Source organism: Schistocerca piceifrons, chromosome 4 (assembly GCF_021461385.2).
Source record: "Schistocerca piceifrons isolate TAMUIC-IGC-003096 chromosome 4, iqSchPice1.1, whole genome shotgun sequence".
NCBI classification, from domain to species: domain Eukaryota; kingdom Metazoa; phylum Arthropoda; class Insecta; order Orthoptera; family Acrididae; genus Schistocerca; species Schistocerca piceifrons.
This window is the reverse complement of record NC_060141.1, coordinates 345182773-345209383: the sequence shown is the minus strand read 5'-3', so window position 1 is coordinate 345209383 and position 26611 is coordinate 345182773. Positions and strand designations below refer to the sequence as shown.

Below are 26611 nucleotides of genomic sequence, written 5' to 3'. Positions count from 1 at the left end.
TTACATTTTGGGGCACCATTCTATTTTCATTTTACTACTGAATTTACAACAAAATGAAACTGGTACTGGTTAAATGTGAATAAACTTTTTATACCGTACTTGCTGCTGGTTGCTGTATTTAAGATATAGCCCTTATAATGTTCCCTTGCATATATCATGTCCCAAAAATGGCAAACTATGATTACCATCACAATAGTGCAATAAATGAAACTGCTGAGAGACTCAATAAACTGTGAACAATAAGAGAATCTAAAGATAATATTTAAGACCGTGAAATATGGTATGCAAAACATAGTACCTACTTACTGTAGAAAGATAACTACCATTTATATAGTCACATTTGATCTAATCACAAAAGTTTGCTTCTCAGATGAATGAATTAGCATTACTGTGCTATTACCCAAAGTCATTAAGTCATTGTCAATGGGATGTTAAACCCAATCATCCTTCCTTCCTTCCTTCCTTCCAGCATGGCTGTTGAAATTGTACAACAATTCCCTGGCAGTAACATCATATAGAATATGATGACACTGGGCTTACTATTTTCCAATAAAAAGAAGCTTGAAACTCATTTCATCACAACATTATCAAGATGGATGAAGAATTTTGGCTTAGCAAAGTGTGGACCATGGCTCGGAAAATCCTGAAGGCCAAATGTTTTCCATTTTTATCATTCCATTAGTTATATTCTGTCCCACAGTCAAAACAGTAGTAGCACACTACTTTTCCCCCATTCTAGCAACACTGCACAAGAATGTTACGCAGAAGAGTTAGGAGCATAAGGATGATGATACAGTGTTTCTGAATTCTGATTACACATTTTAAGAATTTGTGGCGGAGCCCAAGCTGATACAATTTATAAGAGAAATTTCTATGAAACATGGACAAACATGGGAAACAATGTGTTCCATGCTCCTATTTTTGTTGAGTGAAAGAGTGACAGTAATTAATTATTATATGTTTTATTATTACATTAGTAAAAATCTGAATAATGCCATATCAATGTCAACTGTTAACAGCTGTATAGTGGAATAGGATGGAAACCATTAGTGGAAGTGGCAGTATTGAGTGTACAGTATTCAATGTGACAGTGAACATTTACAAAAAGTGGCTTGTCTCATCTTCTAAATCTTACTCACTTGTTTTTTAATTTGAAAAAAGGGAAAAAGAGAAAGTCACTAGAGATGAGCAAAAAGGGATATTCAGCATTATAAATGTTTAACACATTCTCCACAGTCATGAAATACTTTCAAGCAAATGCACTAGGCCACTGGGTTGCAGTGGTAGGAGCAAGGAGTGACAATGTCTGACATAATTTTCTCTTTTTGTCCCACAACACATCAAATAAACATGCCATGTAGAAATACTAACAGAAGCTCTGAATTGTTCTCTATCACAATGAACCAAGAACACAAAAAAGTAGAAATTTCATAAGCTCAGTCTTCTTACCTGTTCAGCTTTATGGTGAAACAACACAGAAAGAGCTAAAACAGATGTTCTTTCATCCAAGCCTGCTGCAAACTCCTTCCATGTCCTGTCAAGCCTGCTTGCCACAGTACGAATGTGTTGAGCAGCATAGTGATTACTTTCTATTAGGCGGGAAGCTACAGTTAAAATCCTATTAATATTTACATACACGTTCTGGAAGAAAAACGTAACACTTTTAGTAACATGGTTGTGCATAAAGTTATATACTATTCAAAACATGAAACAATAGGCAGGTGTGTTTAATGAAAGAGTAGTAATGACTCTTTCTGAATTAATGGCTCCGGTTTCAACATTAATTGAGATTACAATTAATCAATGTATAACAATAAACGCGTACATTTTATTTATGTGCTGTTAATATATTGTGCGTATTTTTGATTACAGTCTCATTTTTAAATTTATATGCATTACAGATTAGAAACCAGCTTTCTGTTCACCACACTTCATTCATCACATTTATGAGATAAGAAAAGTAAACTGGAAACCACTGAGCCATCACAACATTGCTACTATTTCAGTAGATTGGACAGAGTGTACGAGATATATATATAAGTGAATGGTGCAGTACAGTGCAATGGAGCTGCCACTAAGCTTCAATTTATAATTTTAAGAAAAGCATGAGAAATATCAAAGTACAAATCTTGTACTGCAGCAAAGTGGAAGAAAAGTTAAAGTTGTCATGAGCTAGTGAGAACAGTCCAAACAAGTCTGATGTGAAGTCCAAAACAACAGGAAGGATGTATGCATCAAACAGTGTATCTACGTATACATCTACATCCATCCTCAGCACAGCACTGTGGAGTTCATGCACAGTGTATTTCCCACTGCATTACTTATTATGGATTTTACTCATCCCATTCATATATGAAATGCCAGAGGAACAGTTGTTTAAATGGCTTTGTGCACACTGTAGTTAGTCTAAGCATGTCCATGCGATACCTGCAGGAGTGATATGTTGGGGGTTGGAGTATATTCCTAGATTCATCATTGAATGTTGGTTCTTGAAACTTAGTAAGTACATTTTCCCAGTACAGTCTATACCTATCTCCAAGCATATGCTAGTTCAATTTCTTCAGCTTCTTCACGACACTCTCCCATGAGCAAAATGAACCTTTGACTAATAGTGCTGCCCTTCTCTGCATTTGTTCAGTAAGTTCTGATAGTCCTAGTCGGTAGCCCACACATTTGAGCAACATTCTACGATGGGTCACGCGAATGTTTTGGAAGCAATCTCCATTTCAGAGCGACTGCTTTCCTCTAGTATTGTACTAACGAACCAAAATCTGCCACCTACTTTACCTGTGAGCAAGCATAAGAGTCATTACACTTCATATTCCTATAAACTCTTACAACCAGATATTTGTATGAACTGACTGATTCCAACTGTGAGCTATAGATATTGGAGTCGTAGGATATTTCTAAACATTTAAAGTGAGTTGCCAATCTTTTTCACCACTTTGAAAACCTATCAATATCTGACTGAATATTTATGCAGCTTTTTTCTGACAGTACTTTATATATAGATTACTTCATTATGTGTGAAACATTTGTATGGAGTGAAATGTTAGTGACATATACATTAAGGAGACAAAAGTCATTGGATGGCAATACGTACATATACACATGGTGGTAGCATCACATACATAAGATATAAAAGGGCTGGGCACTGGCGAAGCTGTCATTTGTACTCAAGTGATTCAAGTGAAAAGTTTTCTGACATGACGGGAATTAAAAGGCTTTGAACATGGTATGGTAATTGAAGCTAGGAGCATAAGACATTCTGTTTTGGAAATCATTAGGGAATTCAATATTCCAAGACTCACAGTGTCAAGAATGTGCCAACAATCCCAAATTTCCGGCATTGCTTCTCACTATGGACTACACATCACTAAGAGACAAGCAAAAATAAGTGAAATAATTGCAGAAATCAATGTGGAACATACGATGAAGTTATCTATTAGGACAGTGTGGCAAAATTTGGCATTAATGAGCTATGGCAGCAGAAAACCAGCCGAGTACCTTTGCTAACAGCACGACATCGCCTGCAGTGCCTCTCCTGGTCTCATAACCATAATGGTTGGATCCTCTGTGGTAAGTCAATCTAATCTAATGAAAAACTGTGGTCTGGTCAGATGAGTCCTAATTTCCATTGGAAAGAGCTGATGGTAGGGTTTGAGTGTGGCATGGACCCCATGAAGCCATGAACCTGGGGTGTCAAAATGGCACTGTGCAAACTGATGGTACTCCATAATTGTGTGAGTTGTGTTTAGATGGAATGGACTGGCTTCTCTGATCCAACTGAACAAATCATTGATTATTTGCAGCCATTCATGGACTTCATACTCACAAGCAATGATGGAATTTTTATGGATGACAATGCATCATGACACTGGGTTACAACTGTTCATAATTGGTTGGAAGAGCATTCTGGATAATTCGAGCGAATGACCTGGTCACTCAAATTGCCTGACACGAATCCCATTGAGCATTTATGGGTATAACTGAGAGCTCAGTTCATACACAAAATCCCGCAACAACAATACTTTCACATTTACAAATGTCTGTGAGGCAGCATGGTTCAGTATTTCTGCAGGGGAACATCCAATGACTTGTTGAGTCCGTGCCACATCGAGTTGCTGCACTACGCTGACATCATATTAGGAGGTATCCCATGAATTTTGTCACCTCAGTGTATTGTAACAAAGTCAGCTAAACACATTGAGGGCCATGGTTAAACAGCAAGTGGCTTTGTGAACTTCAGACATGGCTTGCACTTGCTGCAGATGCAGTGTAAACTGTGACTGGATTGGTGCAAGTCGATACAGGTGAATAGTCTACACTGAGCAATGAGTTGATATTCACATTACTGTTTTGGCCAGTGTGGGTACAATATTGTGAATACTTATATTACTCTGTGGTAAGATATCTAAGGAAAATTTCACTAAAACTGAAGTAAGGACATAGTGCTGATTCGTCAGATAAGGCAAAACAGTGCACAAAGTAATTATTTACTCATCATATATATCTGGTGAGCAGCTATTACAATATTTTTATTGTGCCATTAATGAAGGTATTATCTCGAAGTTATAATGTGGGAATTTGCATATCCAACATAAGGAAATATGTGGCACTGTATTCATGTTAACAAAGGCCAATACTGATGATGTAGAAACTTGTCATGGAAATGGCAAATTTTGCTGTTAACAAGTGACTGTTCTTTCCCTGGGGCAGTCTGAGTACTATATCCGAGTCTGTGAGAACAGGTATACACAGGGTCTAGATGAGTATTCATATATCTGTCAGAGTTTATCACCTTGCACTCAACTATTCTTTACTTGGAGTTCTGACACCAGAAACAGCTATCATGAATGTCTTCATAACATCAGTGAAAATCATGAAGAGTTTTTGGTCACTGTTTCCAAAGAGCAGTTATTTTTAGCTCAATGTATTACCTGAGGAATTTTGCATATTAGGGAGGATATAAGTGCCCAGAATTTATGGAGTGACACAATTTTAGCTCATGACTGGAAAGAAGTCCCATAATGAATCCCGTGGAGGGTGTAAATTTCGAAGGAAAGCATCTGAGAGGAAGTCTAGTGACAAAGTGTGTGGAAGGAGAATGAGTATCCAGTATTCAATGGACTAAGTGTAGATATGAGAATCAGTCATATCGGAACATTGTCTAGAAGAGGAAAGCGGGTCATTAAGAACTAAAAAGAAAAAAAAAAAGAATAATACTTCACTGGAGAAGTATTTGTGGTTTTCCCAATGTAACCTGAAACGAAAACTTGGATAGAAACAATTTACGGCAGTCAAACAGTGATGAGAAGGAATTTCAGGTATTAATATATTTCATTTCACTAGTGCTGAAACAACTGTTGTAACTTTATCTTCACTTGAAGTGGGCCCTGGCTTAGTGATAACCAAATTCTGGCTCACAAAAGTAGATATCAAAATTTTCTATGAAATCATGATAGAAACTGTAGGGATTAAGATACTGTGTTGCAGGTAATGATGAGATGGGTAGTTGTAGATTAAATTACTGATTGCAGTGGAGTCATTTCCAATTACACACCAGAAAAAGAGCTACAAAAACTTGCTTAGCCAGTGACTCAGGTAATGATACTGTTTACTCATTCTCAGAGCCAGTGGCATCACATACACACAACAGGCAGTCAGACCACCACAACACACTGGAGACACAACCTCCTCCACCACATCACATCACATGGCACAACCCTGTGGTCTCTGGAGCGGGATAAAGCTGCCTGCACAGTGATAACAAGCCAGTGTCATACTCAGGCTTGTAAACTTGGATTATTTTTGACTCTGGCTAGATTTTTTTTATAGCAGTGCAATGGACTTGGGCTTTATTCATGGAATTGCTGCATTTCACTGTGTTCATTCTTTGCGTAGCTGCAGCCAGCCAGAAGTTTTTGTTGTGCGGAGAACCCATAACTTACCAAGCTTGTAAATAGTGTTTCTGTTCAAATAAACAGAACAGAAGCAACATTTTGACACTATGAAGATGTGATACTGGTGAGGAACAGGAAGAACAATTAAAGATTAAGGGAATTAAAATAGAAACTGTTTTTGGTTTTGCATGGCAACAAACATTTTTGGTATATATATATACGTAGGAAAAATATATCTAAAAACAAAGATGATGTGACTTACCAAATGAAAGTGCTGGCAGGTCGACAGACACACAAACAAACACAAACATACACACAAAATTCAAGCTTTCGCAACAAACTGTTGCCTCATCAGGAAAGAGGGAAGGAGAGGGAAAGACGAAAGGATGTGGGTTTTAAGGGAGAGGGCAAGGAGTCATTCCAATCCCGGGAGCGGAAAGACTTACCTTAGGGGGAAAAAAGGACGGGTATACACTCGCCAGTCACACTGGGCTCCAGCAAAGAGGTATATTCTTGCATAACAAGGCATGCAATGAGTAGGCCAATGTGGCTGCTCCTGGCAGGAATTTGTGGTAGAGGCTATCTTCCCTAGGAAAGCTTGAAGCTCCTTCATGGACGAGGGTCGAGGTGTAGATGTAACTGTGAAGATGTGATCCGGCAGAAGGTGAACCCCATCCCACAAGACCTTGATCACCAAACAAACAACAGAAGGTTTAAAAACCTGAGATTTCATGAGGTGTAAGACAGAAAACTAAGTGCCAAAATTTTTCAAGAGACCGGCCATGGAGAGCCCCTGACAACAATATCATCCAGATAATTAATGCAACCCAGGACAAGTGCAGTGAATTTCCCCAAAGATCATTGGAAAATAGCAGGGGCACTAACCACATCACAAGAAAAGCACAAATGCTGATAGAGACTCAAATGAGTATTCAAAACCAGAACTTGCCAAGACTCTCTGCCCAAAAGAACCCACAGATACACTTCAGACAAATCAATTTCAGGAAACTACTGGCCACTCGATATTTTTGCCAACAGTTCCTTTGGGCATGAGATAGAATATGTATCCATGATTGATGACGCACTGACTGCACTACTGAAGCACCACAGAGATGAAGTTTCTCTGATGGATCCTAAACTACAATCACCAAAGACGACCATTCACTGCCCATAAGAGACTGCACCACCCCTAGCAATTGAGGTCTGTCTAATTCTGCTTTCATTTGATCTTTCAGCGTGAAAGGAATAGGATGTACATGACAGAAACAAAGCCAAACCATTGATTTCAAAGAAATATGAACAGAAAAAATATGTAGCACATCCTATACCCTCTGAAAAAAAATCTGAAAACTCATCATACAATTCAAATATGGTGCCTGATAGGAAACAGTGTGAACAGCATTGGTGATATAAAATCCAATGGCCCGAAATGCATCCATTCCCACTGACTTGTAAGAGGCAGATGGCGTGAATTGTCCCAATAGCATAATGTTCTGTTTGTTATTACTGACAAGTTTCCATGTGACTTGTGTCAATAATGGTGAGCATATACTCATATAGGATTGACAATTCAATAACATCACTGCAACACCTGTGTCTACCTGTAGCCGGAACACTTAGTGAAAAACACCTAACTTGATAAATGCTTCGGAGAAGTCACACAGTTTACATCTGTGTCTATATCTTGAGCAACTTTCAGTAATGACACTCGGGGTGACGTGTCCTTTCTTCTAGCATGCATTAGAAGTAGTAAAGCACTTAGGACATGCCAAACATTTGATGGACAAAACAGAAAGGACAAGAAGAAAACAGAGAACACTGACATGGCACTGTGGAAGTTGCGGCTGCTTCGACTGTCCCTGGTCTGCTCAGTGCTGTGCCCTCATGATTACTGCCACCACTGCTGCTTCCTCATGCAAGCTATCTGTTGTCTTAGTGGGCACATCTTGTGACACTACTCCCACATCGTCCCATGCTTCAATTTGGCCACCAGCTGCCCAAGAGACTTCAAAAGTTTGTGCTATTTGTAAAACTTCTGGCAATGGGATGTTTTCACAGAGTAAAGACTTCTGGTGCACTTCCTTGTCCGGAGCTAAACAGATAATTGCATTGTGCACCATGGAGTCTGCATAAGAGTCATTATGGGCATCAGTAATGATTTGACACATGGCTAAGGCCCTGAAGTTTGGCTGTCCAGGCCCTGTGTGACTGGTTTGGTTCCTTGTAGCATTGGCAGAATTCAACTTGCATCACTATGGCATACATGTAATTGCTCTTCAGTCTTGGATCCTTAACAGATTGGCTTAATGTAAGAGAAAGAAAAGATCCAATGAAGATGATTTGTTTCATTACATGATTTATCAGTAAGCATGAAAGTGTTACAGAGTTGGTCAACAAACAACAGTGGCAAATGCTACAAGAGCATGTTTGTGCATCACAGAAAGGTATAGTGTTGCAATTCTGGCTACACACATCGTGTGAAACATTCACAATAAGAGATTCAGAGAAATTAGGCCTCATACAAAGGTTTACCTTCAGTTGCAGCCTATTTTCTATCCTGCATGATCACTTTGCCCTGTGATTTTTGTTGTAGGGGTTCATAGTGTTATTCATTGTTACCATTATTTGTTGTTACTATTAGTCATTGTTAGTGTTATTCATTGTTTCCATTATTCGTTGTGTGGTACTCAACGATGTCAGTGGGAAGTTCATCGGAAGTTATAAGTGGAAAAGTTCAACTTTATTCTCTTGGGCAGGGGATTTCCATTTCTCTTGAAGTGAATAGTTTACCCATTTGAGTGAGTTGAATGAGATGTAAGATCACATGTGTGTTCCGTGTGGGACATTGCAACTCTGTTCCATGTCTCCACATGCTCCTGCCAAAGTGTCAACCCCATAGTAATTCTGGACAGACTAGGAAACAATAGTTGTATCAGAGGTACTTTTTGTCATGCATCTTAATTTGGCTCACTGGCTAAAGCTGCAGATGTAGATTAGTCAAGACTGTTTACTATTAGATACAGCTGACAAAATTCACAGTACCTTGACAAAAAATTGACATATCAAATTTATGAGACTGTCAGATATTAATCTTAAATGACTGGATACATCGTCAATGAATCTCTCCATAAGGAGAAGCAGGGTCATAATGGGTCTATGTTTGCGGATTGCAAATATAAAACATTTGTCCAATGACATTTCAATACAGTGTTCAGTAAAGGTAAAGAAAAATGTAATGGACTTCTCACTGTATCAGCCATTACGTCTCAACAGTGAGGGTTTGTTGAGGCAAAGGTACGTGGGGGGGATGGTCTGTTGACAGGAACATAATGGTGAAAGTTTTTTGGTATTAACAGAGTATCATTATGATTCACTATTTGGAAAACGGTAAAAAAGTAGTTGTCGTGGCTTTCAGTCTGAAGACTGTTTTGATGCAGCTGTCAATGCTATTCTATCCTATGCAAGTCTTTTCATCTCCAAATAACTACTGCAACTTACATCCTTCTGAATCTGCTTACTGTATTCATCTCTTTGTCTCCCTTTACAATTTTTATGCCACACACGTCCCTTCAGCAGTGAAATGGTGATCACTTGATGTCTCAGAACGTATCCTATCAACCGATCCCTTCTTCTAGTCAGATTGTGCCACCAATTTCTTTCCTCACCAATTCTAATCAGTACTTCCTCATTAATTATGTGATCTACCCATCTAATCGCCAGATTTCTTCTGTAACACCACATTTCAAAAGCTTCTTTTCTCTTGTTGTCTAAACTGTCAACTGTCCATGTTTTACTTCCATTCATGGCTACACCCCACACAAATATTTTCAGAAAACACTTCCTGACACTGACATATATATTTGATGTTAACAAACTGCTTTTCTTCAGAGCTGTATTTTTTGCTGTTGAAAGTCTACATTTTATATCCTCTCTACATTAGCCATCATCAGATATTCTGGTGCACAAATAATAAACAATCCTCTACTACTTCAAGTGTCTCATTTCCTAATCTAATTCCCTCAGCATCACCTGATTTAATTCTACTACATGCTACTGTCCTTGTTTTGCTTTTGTTGATGTTCATCTTACATCCTCCTTTCCAGACACTGTCCATTTCACTCAACTGCCCTTCCAAGTTCTTTGCTGCCTGAGACAGAATTATATCATTGGCACACCTAAATGTTTTTGTAAAACAGTAACTGACTTGCATTATCCAACATCACTGACCTGTTTGCATAATTAATCAAGCCAGAAATGACCACCTTTGATGAGCATAAATGTTGTACACACAAAAAAAAAAAATGGTTCAAATGGCTCTGAGCACTATGGGACTTAACATCTGTGGTCATCAGTCCCCTAGAACTTAGAACTACTTAAACCTAACTAACCTAAGGACATCACACACATCCATGTATGAGGCAGGATTCGAACCTGCGACCGTAGTAGTCGCGCGGTTCCGGACTGAGCGCCTGAACCGCTAGACCACCGCGGCCGGCGTTGTACACATCAATCCTTGTCATAGCAAAGGTGCCCAACCATGGTTTTGAAATAGTTCTCTATCCACCTTATGCCCAACATTTGATTCCATGTCATTATTTTCTCTTACTTAACTAAAAAAAAGTGTTGCGGAGAAGAAATTTTCATCAAGTGAAGAGTTTACATGTACTGTAAAGAAGTATCACTCACCAATGGACACACATTTCTTTTCTGAGACTTCAAAAAATTGCAATCTAGCTATACTAAAAGCACTGAGCTCAACAAAAACTACGAGGGTTGTTTTTTAAGTAAGGGCTGTTCGCGCGTATAGTCCTGTAGTTCGCGCGGATGCCGCAACAAGCCACCGCGCCACTTGCCGGCATCCTTCCCGTTCACACTGATGCAAGTTGCAGCTCTGTAGCTGACGTGTACGCATTGCTGTGCTACTTTATAATGTTTACGATTATTGAATCGCCCGCCGCGTGTGAGATACGGTCAGTGATACGTGTTTTGACCACGAGAAGCCTATCAGCTGCAGAAATTCATCGTCAGTTAACAGAAGTTTATGGCTTGAATGCAATGAGTGAAGCGTCAATGGGTTAGAGAGTTTAAAAATGGCCATCACAACATCCATGACGAAGAACGCTCAGGCCGGCCCTCTGTGATCACTGATGATTTGGTGGCTGCAGTCGAAACAAAGATTCGTGAGGACAGAAGATTCACAATTTCCACTCTTTCTTTGGAATTTCCACAAGTTTCAAGATCGGTTTTGTACAAAATTGTGTCTGAAAACCTAAACTTTAAGAAACTGTGTTCTCGGTGGGTACCCAGACTCCTCACAGGGGACCACAAAGGGAAGAGATTTGCCACTTCATTGGACTTTTTGATTCGTTACGAGGAAGAAGGGGATGACACGTTGAGTCAAATTGTCACTGGAGATGAAACATGGGTATCCCATACCACTCCCGAAAGCAAGCGACAATCGATGGAATGGCGACACACAACCTCACCCGTCAAGGTCAAAGACAAACAGACGCTGTCAAAGCGCAAGATTATGGCAACTGTGTTCTGGGACCGGCGCGGTGTTTTGCTAGTTGACTTTATGCCATGAGGAACGACAATCAACTCAGATGCCTACTGTGCAACTCTAAAGAAGCTCCGCAGAGCAATTCAAAACAAAAGGTGCGGCATGCTGACAAAAGGAGTTTTGCTCCTGCACGATAACGCTAGGCCTCACACCTCTCAAAAGACTCGGGATTTGATTGATTCTTTTGGCTGGGAAGTTTTGGCCCATGCACCATACAGCCCCGACCTTGCTCCTAGCGATTTTCACCTTTTCCGTTACCTGAAACACCATCTTGGCGGGCAGCGCTTCAATGACGACGATGAAGTGAGAGCGGCCGTGAACTCTTGGCTGTCGGAGCAGGCGGCCGAATTCTTTGAAGAGGGAATTAAAAACTTAGTTGTACGGTATGACAAGTGCTTAAATAAACAAGGCAACTATGTAGAAAAATAGGCAAAAGTGTGTAGAATCAGAAAATAAAAGTTTTTTTACAAAAGTATTTGTATCTTTTTTTAAAAATAAAAACGGCCCTTACTTAAAAAACAACCCTTGTATACTGAGCAGTTAATCTTGATAATTTATTACGTCTTTCACCAAACTTAATAACACACTTTCAACAACTATGAACACCTTCATATATGTTCCAGTTTCCCCAAGGTCAGTACCAAGTCAGGCCCCAAATCAGATGAGGCATGAGCCATTTATGTTAGCATCAGTTCTAGGTATTTGTTGGCGCAGCATAAAGAGTTCAGAATGATATTCCAAGGATCGTGGGGTTGAGCCTCTTTGTGAAAATATATTTTTTTCTATTTTCAATTTTTATGTTACTTACACTGTAAATAATTCAAAATAATGTGCATTGTATTCTATTAGTTATATTTTCATAAAAGTTATGAAATGAAAAGATCAACAAAAATTTGGGATTGCAAATAAATTTCCAGGGAGTGATTGTAAGGGGTACACGAGAACTTCGTATACAGATTTGTAATTGGTGATTTACATTGCTGGAGAGATATTCATCATAAAAAGAAAGGAAGCAATAACTTTCTTGACATCTTGCACACATTATAAATACCACATTTTAAAATATAAACCTTGGTTTACATTCATAAAAGGTTTCCACACATCACACAGTGTGCCAGCAAACAATGTGTAATACATCATTTCACCAAATATTGGCAATGGAATGTGTTTTGATGGAATGTGTTGGGATGTGAGAGCAGTCTCAGTGGCCAATGGCAGTGGTCATTTGCGTGCGCACACGCATGTGTGTGTGTGCGCGTGTGCGTGTGTGTGTGTGTGTGTGTGTGTGTGTGTGTGTGTGTAGAGTGCTTGCATGAACGTGTGTATTGTATACCTTAGAAGAAGGCCTATTGGCTGTAAGCTCACATTTTTGGCAGTCTTTTTGCTGGGCCTGTCTGCAACTCAGCACCTCTTCTATATGGTGGGTAGCAGTCTATCTTTTTCATAATATTGTCATTAATGCATCCAGGATTTCCAATTGTTTTAACAAGATTTGGTAGAGGCAGATTAGTTACTGACATTGAGAGAGTAATGTGAAGATAGGTGAGGTAAATAGTATTCCTCCTTCAGCTCTCAGTTGTGATGTTGACTGTAAGAGTAGTTACCCTTTCTTCTGACTGTATTAAGGGTACATATCTTTTTATTTACATTGTTATTTATTATTGGTATGTCATCCTCCACGCAGACAAATGTACAAGTAATTTTGTCAAATAAGTGAACAGTCCCCTAATGACTGCTGTAGAAACGTTCCTTGATTGGTACTCCAGTTATATATAATCAAACAGTGATTACACATGGTATAAGGATCAGTCAAATGAAAACAAGACAGACTGAAAAAAGTAATAAACTGGTTATTATTTCAAATGTAATTGTTATAACTGTTAACACCTTATCCCACTGGAAGACAGGATGGTCAATGCCTTCCTGGCAAAATGTTGGTGATTGCCTACAGAACCATGATAGTACCCAGGCACACACTCCTTCATCCAAAGAAAATCGATGGCCACAAAAATTTCTTTCTTCAGGACTCCAAGAATATTGAAATAAACATGAGGAGAAATCAGGACTGTATGGAGGATGTGCCCACTGTAGCAGTTTCACTGGCAAGCCTCTACACATCCTTCGTACAATCCCAGTCTCACTCTATGCATTTTCCATGTTTCTGGAGACCTAAAGAAAGATATTTGCGGCAGTAAATTTGCTTTGTACTAAGAGGTGCACACCTCGGTACAATCATCATTCTGTAGGCAACCTTAAACATTTTTCCATGAACCCATTGACCATCTTGTCTCACAGCGTAATAAATGTTTTTAATGGTTATGACAATTACTTCTTAAATAGTGAACAGTTTACTAACTTTTTCCATGTGTCTCATTTTCATTTGACTGCCACTTGTAGATAGAACTCACATACCAAACACAGTATTGAGTAGTTCAAATCTTCATTACAATTAATCATACTGATCACTACTTTCAGTATTTTCATGTAATAGCATTAGGTAAATCAGAATATTATTATATTGTTTTAGTAACATTTTTGGGAAACCTTCAAAACTCTTACAAAAAATTGAGTTCTTGAATGACTCAAGCTGATTTGATTTTGATGAGTTTATCCAGTTCTAAACATACATTATTCTTGGTGGTGTATCTTACCATGGAACTCATAGTGAAATGATTATGTTCTTCTTGCAGCTCTTTCGCTACTTTGTAGGAATGGCCAATTTCAACATAATTCATAAGGAACACATCTCGGTTGTGACAAATCCAGTCAAACATCTGCAAAACAAAGTCAGTATCAGAATTAAAAACAATACTACTATCTTAACCTATCTTACGCGATTTCAAGTAACATTTCATATATCAATCAATAAAAATGACAATGTGTTTCTGAAAGCTACAGGATGCTTCAGAAAGTATGAATGGACTGAAATGGCCACCACATTGATGCAAGAGTTTTTGAGGCATTACTCCAGTCATAGAAATATTTGTGATCGAATAATTAACATGCAGGTATAAGCACTTTCAGAGTTAGTCTTTATTAATTATTCATTCCTTTGTGGCATTCCTCAGACCCCATCACAGAGGAGCAAAGGAGAAGCTTCCGTGGTGTGCACAGAGTCCAGGTACATATCAACACACTAATTCAGCTCTCAGGAACTAATCTGTATAGTGTTTAGCATCTATAATTAACAAACTATTAATTTCATTTGTGCTTCTGTACGATGTAAATGAATACAACATAATCATCAGGGAAGTTGCAACTGAAAAAAACCATTACTTCCTGAACTACAGTAATAGTTCCTGTTTATCTCTGTGCTAATGTGTGCTTCATATTACAAAAGACTAAAAACGATCTGCATATTGTAAGAAAAGATACTTGTAAACAATGAGCATAAGTACTGATCATGTTGCTAATATTAGTTTCCAGTGTTTGAATCTACACACTCAAATAATTTGCACAAGAAGTATCTAATACAATAATACCTTAGTAGAAATCTCCTCTCTCTATCAAGTCACAGTTCACTGATTTATGCACATCAGTAGGTTCTTAAGGAACTTATGCATAAAACACTGAACCTTACTCAGAATCCTAGATGAGTAGAGAAAATCTACATATAAATCATTTTTGTTCATCATGTTGTGGTAGTATGAGCTAAAAGTAACCATTCAGGCAACACTAACAAATGTTAGTAATGAAAAGCATTGCAAGACTGGCAAGAGATACACAAAAACTGTGACTAAACTAACATATAATGAAGCAATAGATAAATTGACTTGCATATGTATCTTATAGGCTGATGCAGATGGTTTGTCAGAGGAATTATTTCTTGAGAAATGCCACAGTCACTGGCATGAGCAGGTATCTGCTGGTTTTATGGGGGACATTCTCAACTGAACAAGAGTTGGCCTACTCCTCTGGTTGGCACCTTTGAACTAGGGAGTGGACTTTCCACACATAGAAAGGCTACAGACTGCATTTAACAATGAAGTGTTTTTAGCTGTATAAGAGGTTCAACTGATGAGAATGCCTGTGACTAATAAACACGCCAGTCACTCTGCAGTCACAGATCTGACTCCTAAAAGACTTCAAATGTTCAACAAATTTTAACAGTTTCTCTGCAATGCAAGCCAAATACAATAATTACATCAGCAGTTTGAATGGCGAGAAGGAATATGCCTACCATAGTAACAGAGAACAGACTGCTGTCTAGAGTGGTGGACAAAAGATTAGGTACGAAACATGGGGTGGGTAGTGGTTTCAAACAGCTTCAAAATCTACAATGAAAGCAATAATCAGATAAAAAAATTATGTAAGAAAGGATAAAAAATAATGGAACTAAGAGAAACAGTGTCAGATATAATGTTAAGAAAATGAAAAATATTACTCATTGAATTTTAGATTAAATGTATGATCATACTTAGCACTTTATCCATCATTAGCAACTGTATTTCTATTTGTTGAAATAATCAGCAAACAGTGGCACAAAAGAAATTTTATTCTTTTACTGATTTCACACATCTAGTATTACTCTTCGAATGGTTATAATTATTGCATTATTTGTAATATGTAGGCAGCATATTGCTGTTCTCATATGGTTCATAGTGCCTGTACAGAAATGGTATAAGGAAGCCAAACAACAACTTCTTGTTTGTTTTCGTTATATCATTTTTGTGCAAGCTCTATGAACCATATGTTGTTCTTTGGTTTCCTTAAGCAACTTTTGTACAGGAATTATGAATGACATGACCACAGCAATGTGCCGCATACATCTTAGTTTTGACACTCACCAATAATGTGATACTTATAGCCTTCTGGAACAGGGCAGTAGGTGCCTTAAACCCGTAAAGGAATAAAATTTCTTCCATGCCACTGGTTGCTGATTATTTCAACGAATATGATCATACTGTAAGAATATTCAGATGGATAGCTGTCACTATTTAAGTTCAGAGAACTGTGTCACTGATTCCATAAATGACAATTCAACCACTAACAGTGAAAAAGCAAGCAATTTTGTGACATCAAAGATTCTTGGTTACCCTGAATTGTTATTTCTTCTTCCAATAATAGTCATCTCATCTGTTCGCAACTGAGAAATACCCTCACATGATTAACTGAATTAAAGACATCTCCCAAGCATTACGTAGCACTGCTTTCATTCTGATGATAACAATAATGCTCCATGGCATGGAGTCTGTGAGACTATGGTTGTTCAACCACTGATCAAAAGTCTCACTCAAATGTGTCCCAAATTCTCTCAATAGGATTGAGATCACGTGACCTGGGGTTCATGTAAGCGCCCCATGTTTGTCGACTCTTCCTCAAATCATTCTGACATAATTCTGGAGCAGTGAGGTGCTGTATTGTGTAGCTGAAGGCACAGGTCACTTGTGGTATGCACCAGGTGAACAAAAGGATGTAGATGATTGGACAGTAGCTTCCTGTATTAATCTGTGACAGAGACAGTGATAACCTAATAACACTGATAATATTGGCAATTAAGCTCACCAGACAAAAAATTAGTTGCCTCTAGAGAAATCATTATAAACTGTAATTTTGTGCCTGGACTTTGTAACTACCTGGATTCTGATAGGTAGTGAGTCCACAAGGTTGTACAGTTACTTGACATTCAGGTTAGGCCACTCGCTGATCTGATTGTGCAATTCCCCCAAATTGCGAGGCTGCTCAGGTTGGCATTTTACTCACTGTTCCAACAAGTAGCACAGATGTTCCATGGGGCGCAAGTCAGATGATTTTGCAGGTCGATCAAGATGCAATAGGATGGGGGAAAGTTCAGAAAAACAGACATATTCTTCCAGCCTTATGAACTTTCTGGTGTTGTCTTTATGTGCCTTTTTAAGCAATGGCCTCTTTCGAGGTGACCGACTCCAAATGTTCACAGCGTGTAGTTTCTGTCATAATGTTCTCTTGCTAGCGAGTTGGGATGGACCTTCATTCATCACATGCAGCCATTCTTGTCGGGTACCAAAACTGTGGAGTCCTAAAGCATCAACTGTACACCGACCAGTGCAGTGCTTTTAAATGGCATCAAGAAGGCACTGATCTGCATGCCAGTGGAAAGAGCAGGTAGTGGCGCACTCCAGAGGAATACAGCACACACACCCCCTCTGTCAACAGTGACTGAACCAGTTGCTCATTACTGGTCAGCCCCAGTTCGAGAGCATCAGTACTGAGTAATAGGAAGACGATTCTTAGTCTCCATACTGCAAGTAGTAATAGAGAAATGTAACTGCATGCAGGAAGCTCAGGAAGCCACCTCATAACAAGAAGTTTAGTTTCTTTCCTTTTTTAGAAATTAAGTGTCCTATTGATTAGAACGTTTAATGTACAGATCGTTTTATATTCCTGCCATTGGCCATCACAGCTTTTCTCCTTCCTTATTTGTGTGCATGCTGACTTCCACAGTGGCCAAGACAACAGAAATGGTTTGGTTCAAAAGCCATGAAATGCAACTCCAGTCCCCTCAGGATGTTTTCCGACCACAATTCTGACTTGTTTCGTGGGCACTTGTGTTACATCACTGCTCTTAGACACATTGAACAGTCGGCAGCCAAACACTGACAAATTCAGCAATTTCACGTACCATATGGTCATGGGATGGCTTAACAAGATTTCCCCTTTTTGCCACTCTGTCACATCCTGACATTTACCCACATTCACGTACAATGTCCACTTGAAAAATAAATGTCTCAGTGACCTCCAGTGCCTTATTCTCATGTAGGGGCAGTGCGTGCACAGTTGAGCATGTGACTTGACTCCATCATCTGTAAAGGCTTAGCTATTCACCTGTGAGTGCACACTAGGGTAACTAATTTTTTATCAGGTGAGCTTACTACTAGATTATTTTACATACATATATAAAAATAGGAGAAAAACAAGAACTGTGAAAAAAGGCATTGGTCATCCTCTTACATTACTAAGCTGCTGATTTATCAAATACTCCAGGCACAGCATTTATGTAAATTTATGCATGCTACTGTCAACTGCCTATATACTCACAAAGTCAACCTTAGCCAAAAGCACTTGGGCTTGCCACTCGCAAGTAGTAACAGCTTCTGATCATCAGTGTTGGTAATCATTTCCCCACAATCCGAGAGTTCACTTGCAAATTTCTTACACCCACGCTAATCACTGTGCCCTAACATGCAACGAGTACAAGTATATTTACAATGGTGTGTACTGATGACTGATGATGAAAGAAAGAATAAGGCCTGGCGAAATAAGCACTTTAGGTCTACCAATGTGAGCAGACTGTAGTTGTTTTTTGTTTAAGGCTTTCAAAATTGTTGTTATCAGCATCCTTACACTTACTGTGTAAGACAAATGCATTAAAACGTATAAAATGGAGTCGTGCTATAGAGCAACATACGATCACATCTGCTCTTCCGCACTAATTATCACATTAGCACACACGGTCACTCTTAATGGTAGAGAAGCGAAAATCAATTCATGATGGTCTGTTAATGTATTGTTACCAGACAAGAAAAACCACAGAGAAGGAAACTAGAAAATATTGTTGACTGATCACTAACATAGCCTTATAACCAGAATGAAAAATGCTCCTATCATAACGCAAAAAAAAAAGAGCGTATGTGCTGGGCAGAGTTAATGTTGCAAAAGAATGGAACTAGCTTTCCAATTTATCTGCCAGCTTCAGAGACATTTAAATCAAAACATCTTGCATATTTGTGCTTTCTCACTTGTTAGTATTAATACTCATGTCATGTAATATAATGCATCAAGTCAAATAAAGTGACACGATACATAATGTCATGTTATATAACATGAAACATGTCATCGTGTTATCCAAAATGGCATTTGCTATGTCAATTAATACGACATAATGTGTCATTAAAGTTTAGGATGCATGCATCCCCACTCTGAGATACTTCCTATTGTAGATGCACCCCCACATTTGGTTACATTAATCCACCCTCATCCAAACCAAAAAATTTTAGTTTAGTGTTCTGCAGGAACAAATCCACCACCAGAAATTTTATTCCTCCAGAAAAACCTTTATACCTATTACATGCATGCTTTTCAGCTATATGATATTACATATTTTTTACTACAGTTGGTGAATAGTCTGGGTTTTGGGCACAGAGAGACAGTCAGGGACTTTAGCATACAAACTGCAAGATGCAGCTGTGCCAACACCTTACAGCTGGAGGTCACTGCACTGTAGACGTGGGGTTAACTAATAAAAAAGAAAGAATATGTCATGATATTTTGAATTACCTGGCAGCTTCAAAGACATTTAAGTTTAAATGCTAGTTCCTTTCTTTTGCAACCCTAACTCAGCCCAGGACATATTTGCCTTTTCTGTGCTATGATAGGAATATTTTTCATTTCGGTACCCAACTTTTACTCTATCATAATTTTTGGCATTATACCACCTTCACTTGGCAATCAATATAGACTTTTGTTAACTTGGCTGATGATACTTTTATCATGTCACTGGATAAAGCTTTCATAAAAGAATAGGCCAACCATTAATAACATTTATCTATCTAACTTCTTACAAAAATTTAAACCAATTTGCACAAATAACACAGAAGTGGTACGCATAAAGGAACTCACTAAATCCAAATGAAGCAAGTTTTCAGTTTTATCATAAGAATGCATTTTTTATTTATTTGATTCACTTTAAACTATTTCTGTGCATTCAATTCACATAAGAATGAATTTTCCTTACCATGTTCAGATCAACTTCACAACATCATATCTTGATAATGTATAAATATTATTGGATGGAAAAAAAAATCGTTTTGACTTTATCCATGTGTGTACCTTTATGCAACATTTGAACCAATTCGTAAAAGTTTGAAGCACACAAGTGGCATGCTTCAAAACCCTCCATGAAAAATGTGCTTTTTGCATGTTAATTACAAATGAAGCAACATTTTTCAAATGGTTAAAACTTATCTTAGACCAAGATCCAATACACCAGAGGACCAAATCTGAGCCCTCAGTCTCACTCAAGTCCAGAGTTATTTAAGGGTGACTGTTTTTGCCCATAAAATCCAAATGAAGATGACTCTTTTTGCACATTAAAATCTGTATGGTGCATACACAGATGGTGTAATTAACTGAGCATTAATTTTAGGCCAGTTAAAATTGTTTGCAAAATGAATTAACCAATTTTCCAGCTCTGATTCATCATTCAAACTTTGCTTAATATAATGTAACATAGTTACAAAAAGACAGATTTTTGAATGACTATACAAATGGCCACTGGTCCAATCCAAACCAAAAACATTTTACCCCATTTTCCTACCCCGAATAGGAACTGAACAAAAAGACCCCCCTCCCCCGACTCCAAACCTCAATTCTGCATGCAGTCTTTTCATACTTATTCGTTACAGTGCTTCTGCACTTTAACAACTAGGTGGGCCAACCATCCTCAACCCTAGGTGAACAGAAAACTGGTCAGCAGAAAAAGAGGAAATTCTGCCCACACCAGATGGGATGGAAAAATAATATGCAAACTCCATCTCACCTATGATAATGGTTACTTGTCTGATGATATTTGTACAATACTAGGCATAAAGTATACAACTCAACTGTCAACTAAAGAAATAAAATTTGCATTGTAACCATTATGGCATATCTTAATGTTGTTTGTGTGGAATTCTGGACTGCCCTACACATCTCCAGTCCTGTTCTGTTCTGTTCTGCTCAAACAGCAATCACTACGAGTTCTGTGAATGAACTTCTAATATGGCCATAATAATAGCACTTTTGGGGGGAACCTGTGTTCAGTGGATGTTGTGATACAGAACTACACAGATGTGGTACCTACCAGCATGGGAATATAAATCTTGTAAGCTTCATGCCAACTTACCATACACAACATGTCCTCAATGGAAAAAGTAAAAAAAAATGCATTTTTGAACATGTACGCATTTATGGGAAACCTCACTGTATTTGCATTTAGTTGAACCATTTTGTGTGACTAATGCATCATCTCTGCCTATCAGTGTAGAGGTTGTATTTGAAATATAATTATCAGAATGTATCATAAACACTGAGGCAAATACCCAATGATACCTGCTCAAAGTACAAAATATACATACAGAATGAACACTTGCATGAATATTTACAGAAAAGAAAGAGAGGGCAAAATGTAATGTAGGCTAAACTATGATTACAATACCTTTTCACAGTCCTGTTCAAATAGTCTCAGCTGGAAGCACTGATCTAGTTTCAGTTTTTTGTGATGCCACAGTTGTAAAAGGTGTTGCTGGGAAGAGTGGACTGCCTCCAAGTTCTGCAATATTTGAGGAACACAGGCTTGGAGGTCGGGATTTGCTACAACTGAGCTGGCTTCACTGTCTCTTCCAGAATATCCGGAATCATAGCCACTGTTTGAATCTCCAGATAACCTGATACATAAGCATTGAGAAGAATATTAAAATCAGCAGCAATCCACAGTATTATCTTTATGTCAGTATACATATATTTCTCAACTGCCACCATCTGAAAGTCTGAGCACGAAGAAAAACTCAATACTTCAAGCTAAATTATTTGTATAAATATTTGTACAAGAAATGTAAAAAAACTTAATAACAATGAATAAAATGAATAATTATGTTTATGACTTTCAAAAACAAAAAAACAAGATTTTTGTTTCTTTTTACATTATTTAGCTTAGGAATAGATTGCAAATCAAATCATATCACAACAATTACCTGTCTTCCTTTTTATTGCCACATATTATGACTCTTATCAAAGCACTGTGTTGGCTACTAGTCATCATCTAAATCTTAATGCCTTACTAACTCACAAAATGCCCTTTGCTGCATACGTAACTCACCCAACATCAGGTGTTTCTCGAGTTGTATTGTACTGAACTGAATTGAATTTTTATTATCGTTCGTCATATGTTCATGAATTTTGTATGTCATATAATATTTGTTTTTTTGTTATACGGATTGCATGTTATGTGAGACATGGTTCAAAATTAATGGCCTACTGTACATGAGAAATGTGATTTTGCTGATTGGTTCACACATGTGTTGACATTAATTGGTCTGATGGAAATGTAACAACTATTTTGTGAACAGTTCATTGTTTACGCACTTGCAACACACTGGGATAAAATGAATGTGATAATAATCAATGCCACTAGTTGCCAGACCTAATTATAGATCAGAGTCCTAAACACAAGATGAGATACAAATGCTGCTGAATTTCACAGCCATTTATACGAAACATATGAATCCAAAGAGAGAAGAAAAAGTGAGGCAACTGTATTATAAGTTTAAGAAAGGCCTGTCTTCATATGCAGAAAAGTGACAGTCTTGTATCCAGACTGGCAGTCTTACTGAATGCATGAATGCAAAGTGAGATAAAATGTCACTTTACAAGAAGCAATATTCCTGCAGGATTTTAAGGAGTTTCTGGTGATTTCGTTTTGAGAATTATGACTGTAGCTGTAACTCTTAAGCTATGGAGAACTGGGTTAACAATGAGCAGTGAAAATGCTCACAAAATCATGCACTGCTTAAACAGTTAAAAATTTTTGATTGGAGATTTTTGTTCAATTCTCTTACGACCTTGACCTGGTGATTAACATTTCTTCAGATACCTAAGAAACTGTCTTGCATCTCAATGGTGCAAGGAAAATGAGGAACTGAATCTCAGAAATAAAGTGCCTAAAATCTTTGGCAGCTAAATTTCATGTAGGCAGTACGAAGTAGCTTTTTCCCATTATCAAGACATTTATAACAACATGGTAATTATATGGAAAAATAAAACAAAATTTTCAAAATCATTAATAAATATCATTTTTTTCAGTTTAGGTCATTTTAATACTGAGCAGCCCGTCAATTAGATCTGAGCAGATGTACTTTCGTTCCCAAAGACCTATGGTGAGGAGGTCCCCCATGATGTAGAACATGTCAGAATAACAAGATTGTATAATAATTATAAAGGCTATTATTGTTTTCAAGGTTCAACTGGTCATGAAATGGAAACCACAGTGAAAATTAAAAAAATGTTTAATTTGTAATATTTAGGTACACCTACCAGCTACTGCTCTAGAAAGCTGCCACTCCTACTTAGGCCAGTGGTTAGCACACTGGACTCGTATTCGGGAGGAAGATGGTTCAATCCCACATCCGGCCAACCTGATTTAGGTTTTCCATGATTTCCCTAAATCGCTCCAGGTAAATGCCAGAATGGTTCCTTTGTAAGGGCACGGCCGACTTCCTTTCCCATCCTTCCCTGAATCCGATGAGACCGATGACCTCACTATCTGGTCACCTCACTATCTGGTCTCCTCCCCCCCGCACAACACAACCCAACCCAACCCTACTTAGACATTTGTTGTAGCATTGTACTAACTTTCTAATAACCTCATCATACAAGGCAGCCACCTGTGCTTACAGTCAATTCTCTATGGTGGTCTGCAGCTCATTGTCAATACCAAAATGCTGTCCTCTTAGTCAACATTTCCTGAGAGTGAAGAGATGAAAAGCAGTAGGAGCCAAGTCTGGGTTGTATGGTAGACAATCAAATACTTCCTATCAAAAACACTGCATGATTGTCTTTGTTGCAGCTGCAGTATGTGGCCGACAACATTCCTCTTCACTTGTTCCAAATTGCCCTTCACAGAAGCTGAAGAGTCATACTGAATGAAGCTGCAGTAATGCTCATGCCATGTTCCATGAATTCCACAAAGAAAACTCCTTTTAGGTCCCATAATATAGTTGCCATTCACTCTGTGATGGAGAAGGTTCACTTGAACTTCCTTGGTTTATTCAAGGAATGAGAATCTGTCCATTGTTTGGACTGATTTTCTGTTTCTTCATTATCAAAATGGGCCCATGCCTCGTCCCATGCGACAGTTTTATTCAAAAAAAATTCTGTGTCATCATGGTAGTATTGGAGAAATATTAAGGAAGCACCCATTCACTGTGTTTTGTGATGATCAGACAGCATCTTGGGAACCCATCTTGCACAGAGTTTGCTGTAATGAGGTCTCTCACAATGATGTGGACAGCTGACTGAAATTTTGGGAAATGATTCACCCAACACAAAAATTGTAAACGGATGATTTGCTTGAATCACCTGATCCACTTGTTGAAAACAATCACTGGTTGACACCTGCTTCCTCCTCTCACCACTGCATCACAAACATCTTATCATGTGTCTGGTGCCCACAGGGAGATGTCAAACCTACCAGTTACATGCATCCTCCTGGAATATCACATGACTTTTGTTGATTCTATTTGCTTACTAATACCTTTGGGATACTATGGTCACCTATAATTTTATCTCGTACAATTGGTTCTACTATTCATTCCCAGCTAATGATCTTCTTCACATTGCTTGGTTCCTCATTCCAGAAGATTTCCTGAATTAGCTGGAAAAAAGAGCTCATTTCTCTCTTCAAACAATATGAAGCACACACAACCAGCAGATTTACATCATTTGAAATATATATTGTCAAATTAACCATTAAGACAATGTGCTTTAAATGGGCACCACACTGTTCTTTCTCTCTTGTCCATATACAATAGATTGGGCAATTACAATACATTTTTCATAACGTTCATCATTAATGCAGCCTCTGTGATTATTTCTTGGTGGTCCATCACAACACCTTCCATCAGCAGCTGCATGAAACAACACATCCACTGAGTGGCCGTGCGGTTCTGGGCGCTACAGTCTGGAACCGAGCGACCGCTGCGGTCGCAGGTTCGAATCCTGCCTCGGGCATGGATGTGTGTAATGTCCTTAGGTCAGTTAGCTTCAATTAGTTCTAAGTTCTAGGCAACTGATGACCTCAGACGTTAAGTCGCATAGTGCTCAGAGCCATTTGAACCATTTGAACACATCCAACACACAGAGTGACAACTTTTGTTCACCAGTCATGCCCACAGGAGGTTCAACTCCTGCATATATTCTGGTTCTGCGTAAACAGAAGCCTGCCAACAGTGTTTTGCTCCACCCTGGCTCAGTTAACTTAAAATTATATTTTTTCTCTCTATATTCATGTGAATATCTTACAATTATTGAAGAGCCTAAGAGTGTTCCATGACAGTTCATAATGAAATATGTTACACTAAATCCTGCTTCAAAGTTCCTGCTCCATTGCCATGCTTTGCTGTCACTCATGAATGTTTCACCCTACACACTACTCATTTGTTGATGAATTTTGGCTGTATTGCACAATTCAGCATGAAGAAAGTAAACGACAGTACACACTTCAAACTTGGTGGGAGACACTACTGTCCTAGGCATGTTTACGTGCTTACTGCACACTCAAAATTAACAGCAGCAAAGTAACATGATCGACGGGTATACTGCAGACACAGTGCAACATGTCTGCACAAAGCTTCATCAGATTCTCAGTGTGGTTTTAATTTTGTGACCTATCAGACCTTAAAAAACAATAGCCCTTGTTTTTACAAAGAAAAACAAATATTCTGAGGTATCTTCTCACAGATTCCAAGTGGAATGGTCCTCATGGATGTGGAATCCCATATAACACTATGGAATGAAAGTAGGTATAGTATATTCACTTTTTTATTTTTATATCACATATGTCTGACAACATTTGCATTGCAAATAGAGATTCGTTCAGGCACTTCAACAGTTATGTGGCACTGTGCTCCCAGTAAAGTTTATTATTATGCTGTAATCCCATGAATTTAACACTCTAACTTCTTCTATAATTTTCTCAACATCTTGTGCATTTGAATTGAAATCAGAAGGCTATGAGCATCAATTCTCAACTGTTTTCAACAATTGTCCAATACCATCAACTTAGCTGCCATGGGCTATACACCACTTGCCATAAGAAAGTTCAGATGTCACCACCACCACCACCACCACCACCACCACCACCACCACTACCACCTCTGCCACTACAAGACCACTGTTGCCAGCATCAGCAAATCTACTACACTAAAATTACTGCAACAAATGGAGTAACAGTAAATTGTAAAATCCTCCACGGCTTAAATTGTTTTCGATCCACTACAGGATATTTATGTAATCCTTATACATATAAATTTGTGCTGAAAATGCTGTGCCAAAGATACGGCATGTACTTTTCAGTGCAAAAAATGTGAATTTTACTATCATTCTGACAACAGTCCACAGAGCTTTTTGTACT

The 26611-nt window shown here is 38.3% G+C and overlaps 1 protein-coding gene across 1 annotated transcript in view; it reads right to left on the bottom strand.

Moving 5' to 3' along the window:
• Positions 1-26611, bottom strand: part of LOC124794768 (kalirin) — a 2150963-nt gene that overhangs the window by 1241029 nt on the left and 883323 nt on the right. Inside the window, exons 10-12 of the mRNA XM_047258392.1 lie at positions 21641-21869; positions 14118-14240; positions 1450-1641 (exon numbers count right to left, since the gene is read on the bottom strand). Of these exons, the coding sequence (XP_047114348.1) occupies positions 1450-1641; positions 14118-14240; positions 21641-21869 (544 nt within the window). The remainder of the gene's footprint in view (positions 1-1449; positions 1642-14117; positions 14241-21640; positions 21870-26611) is intronic.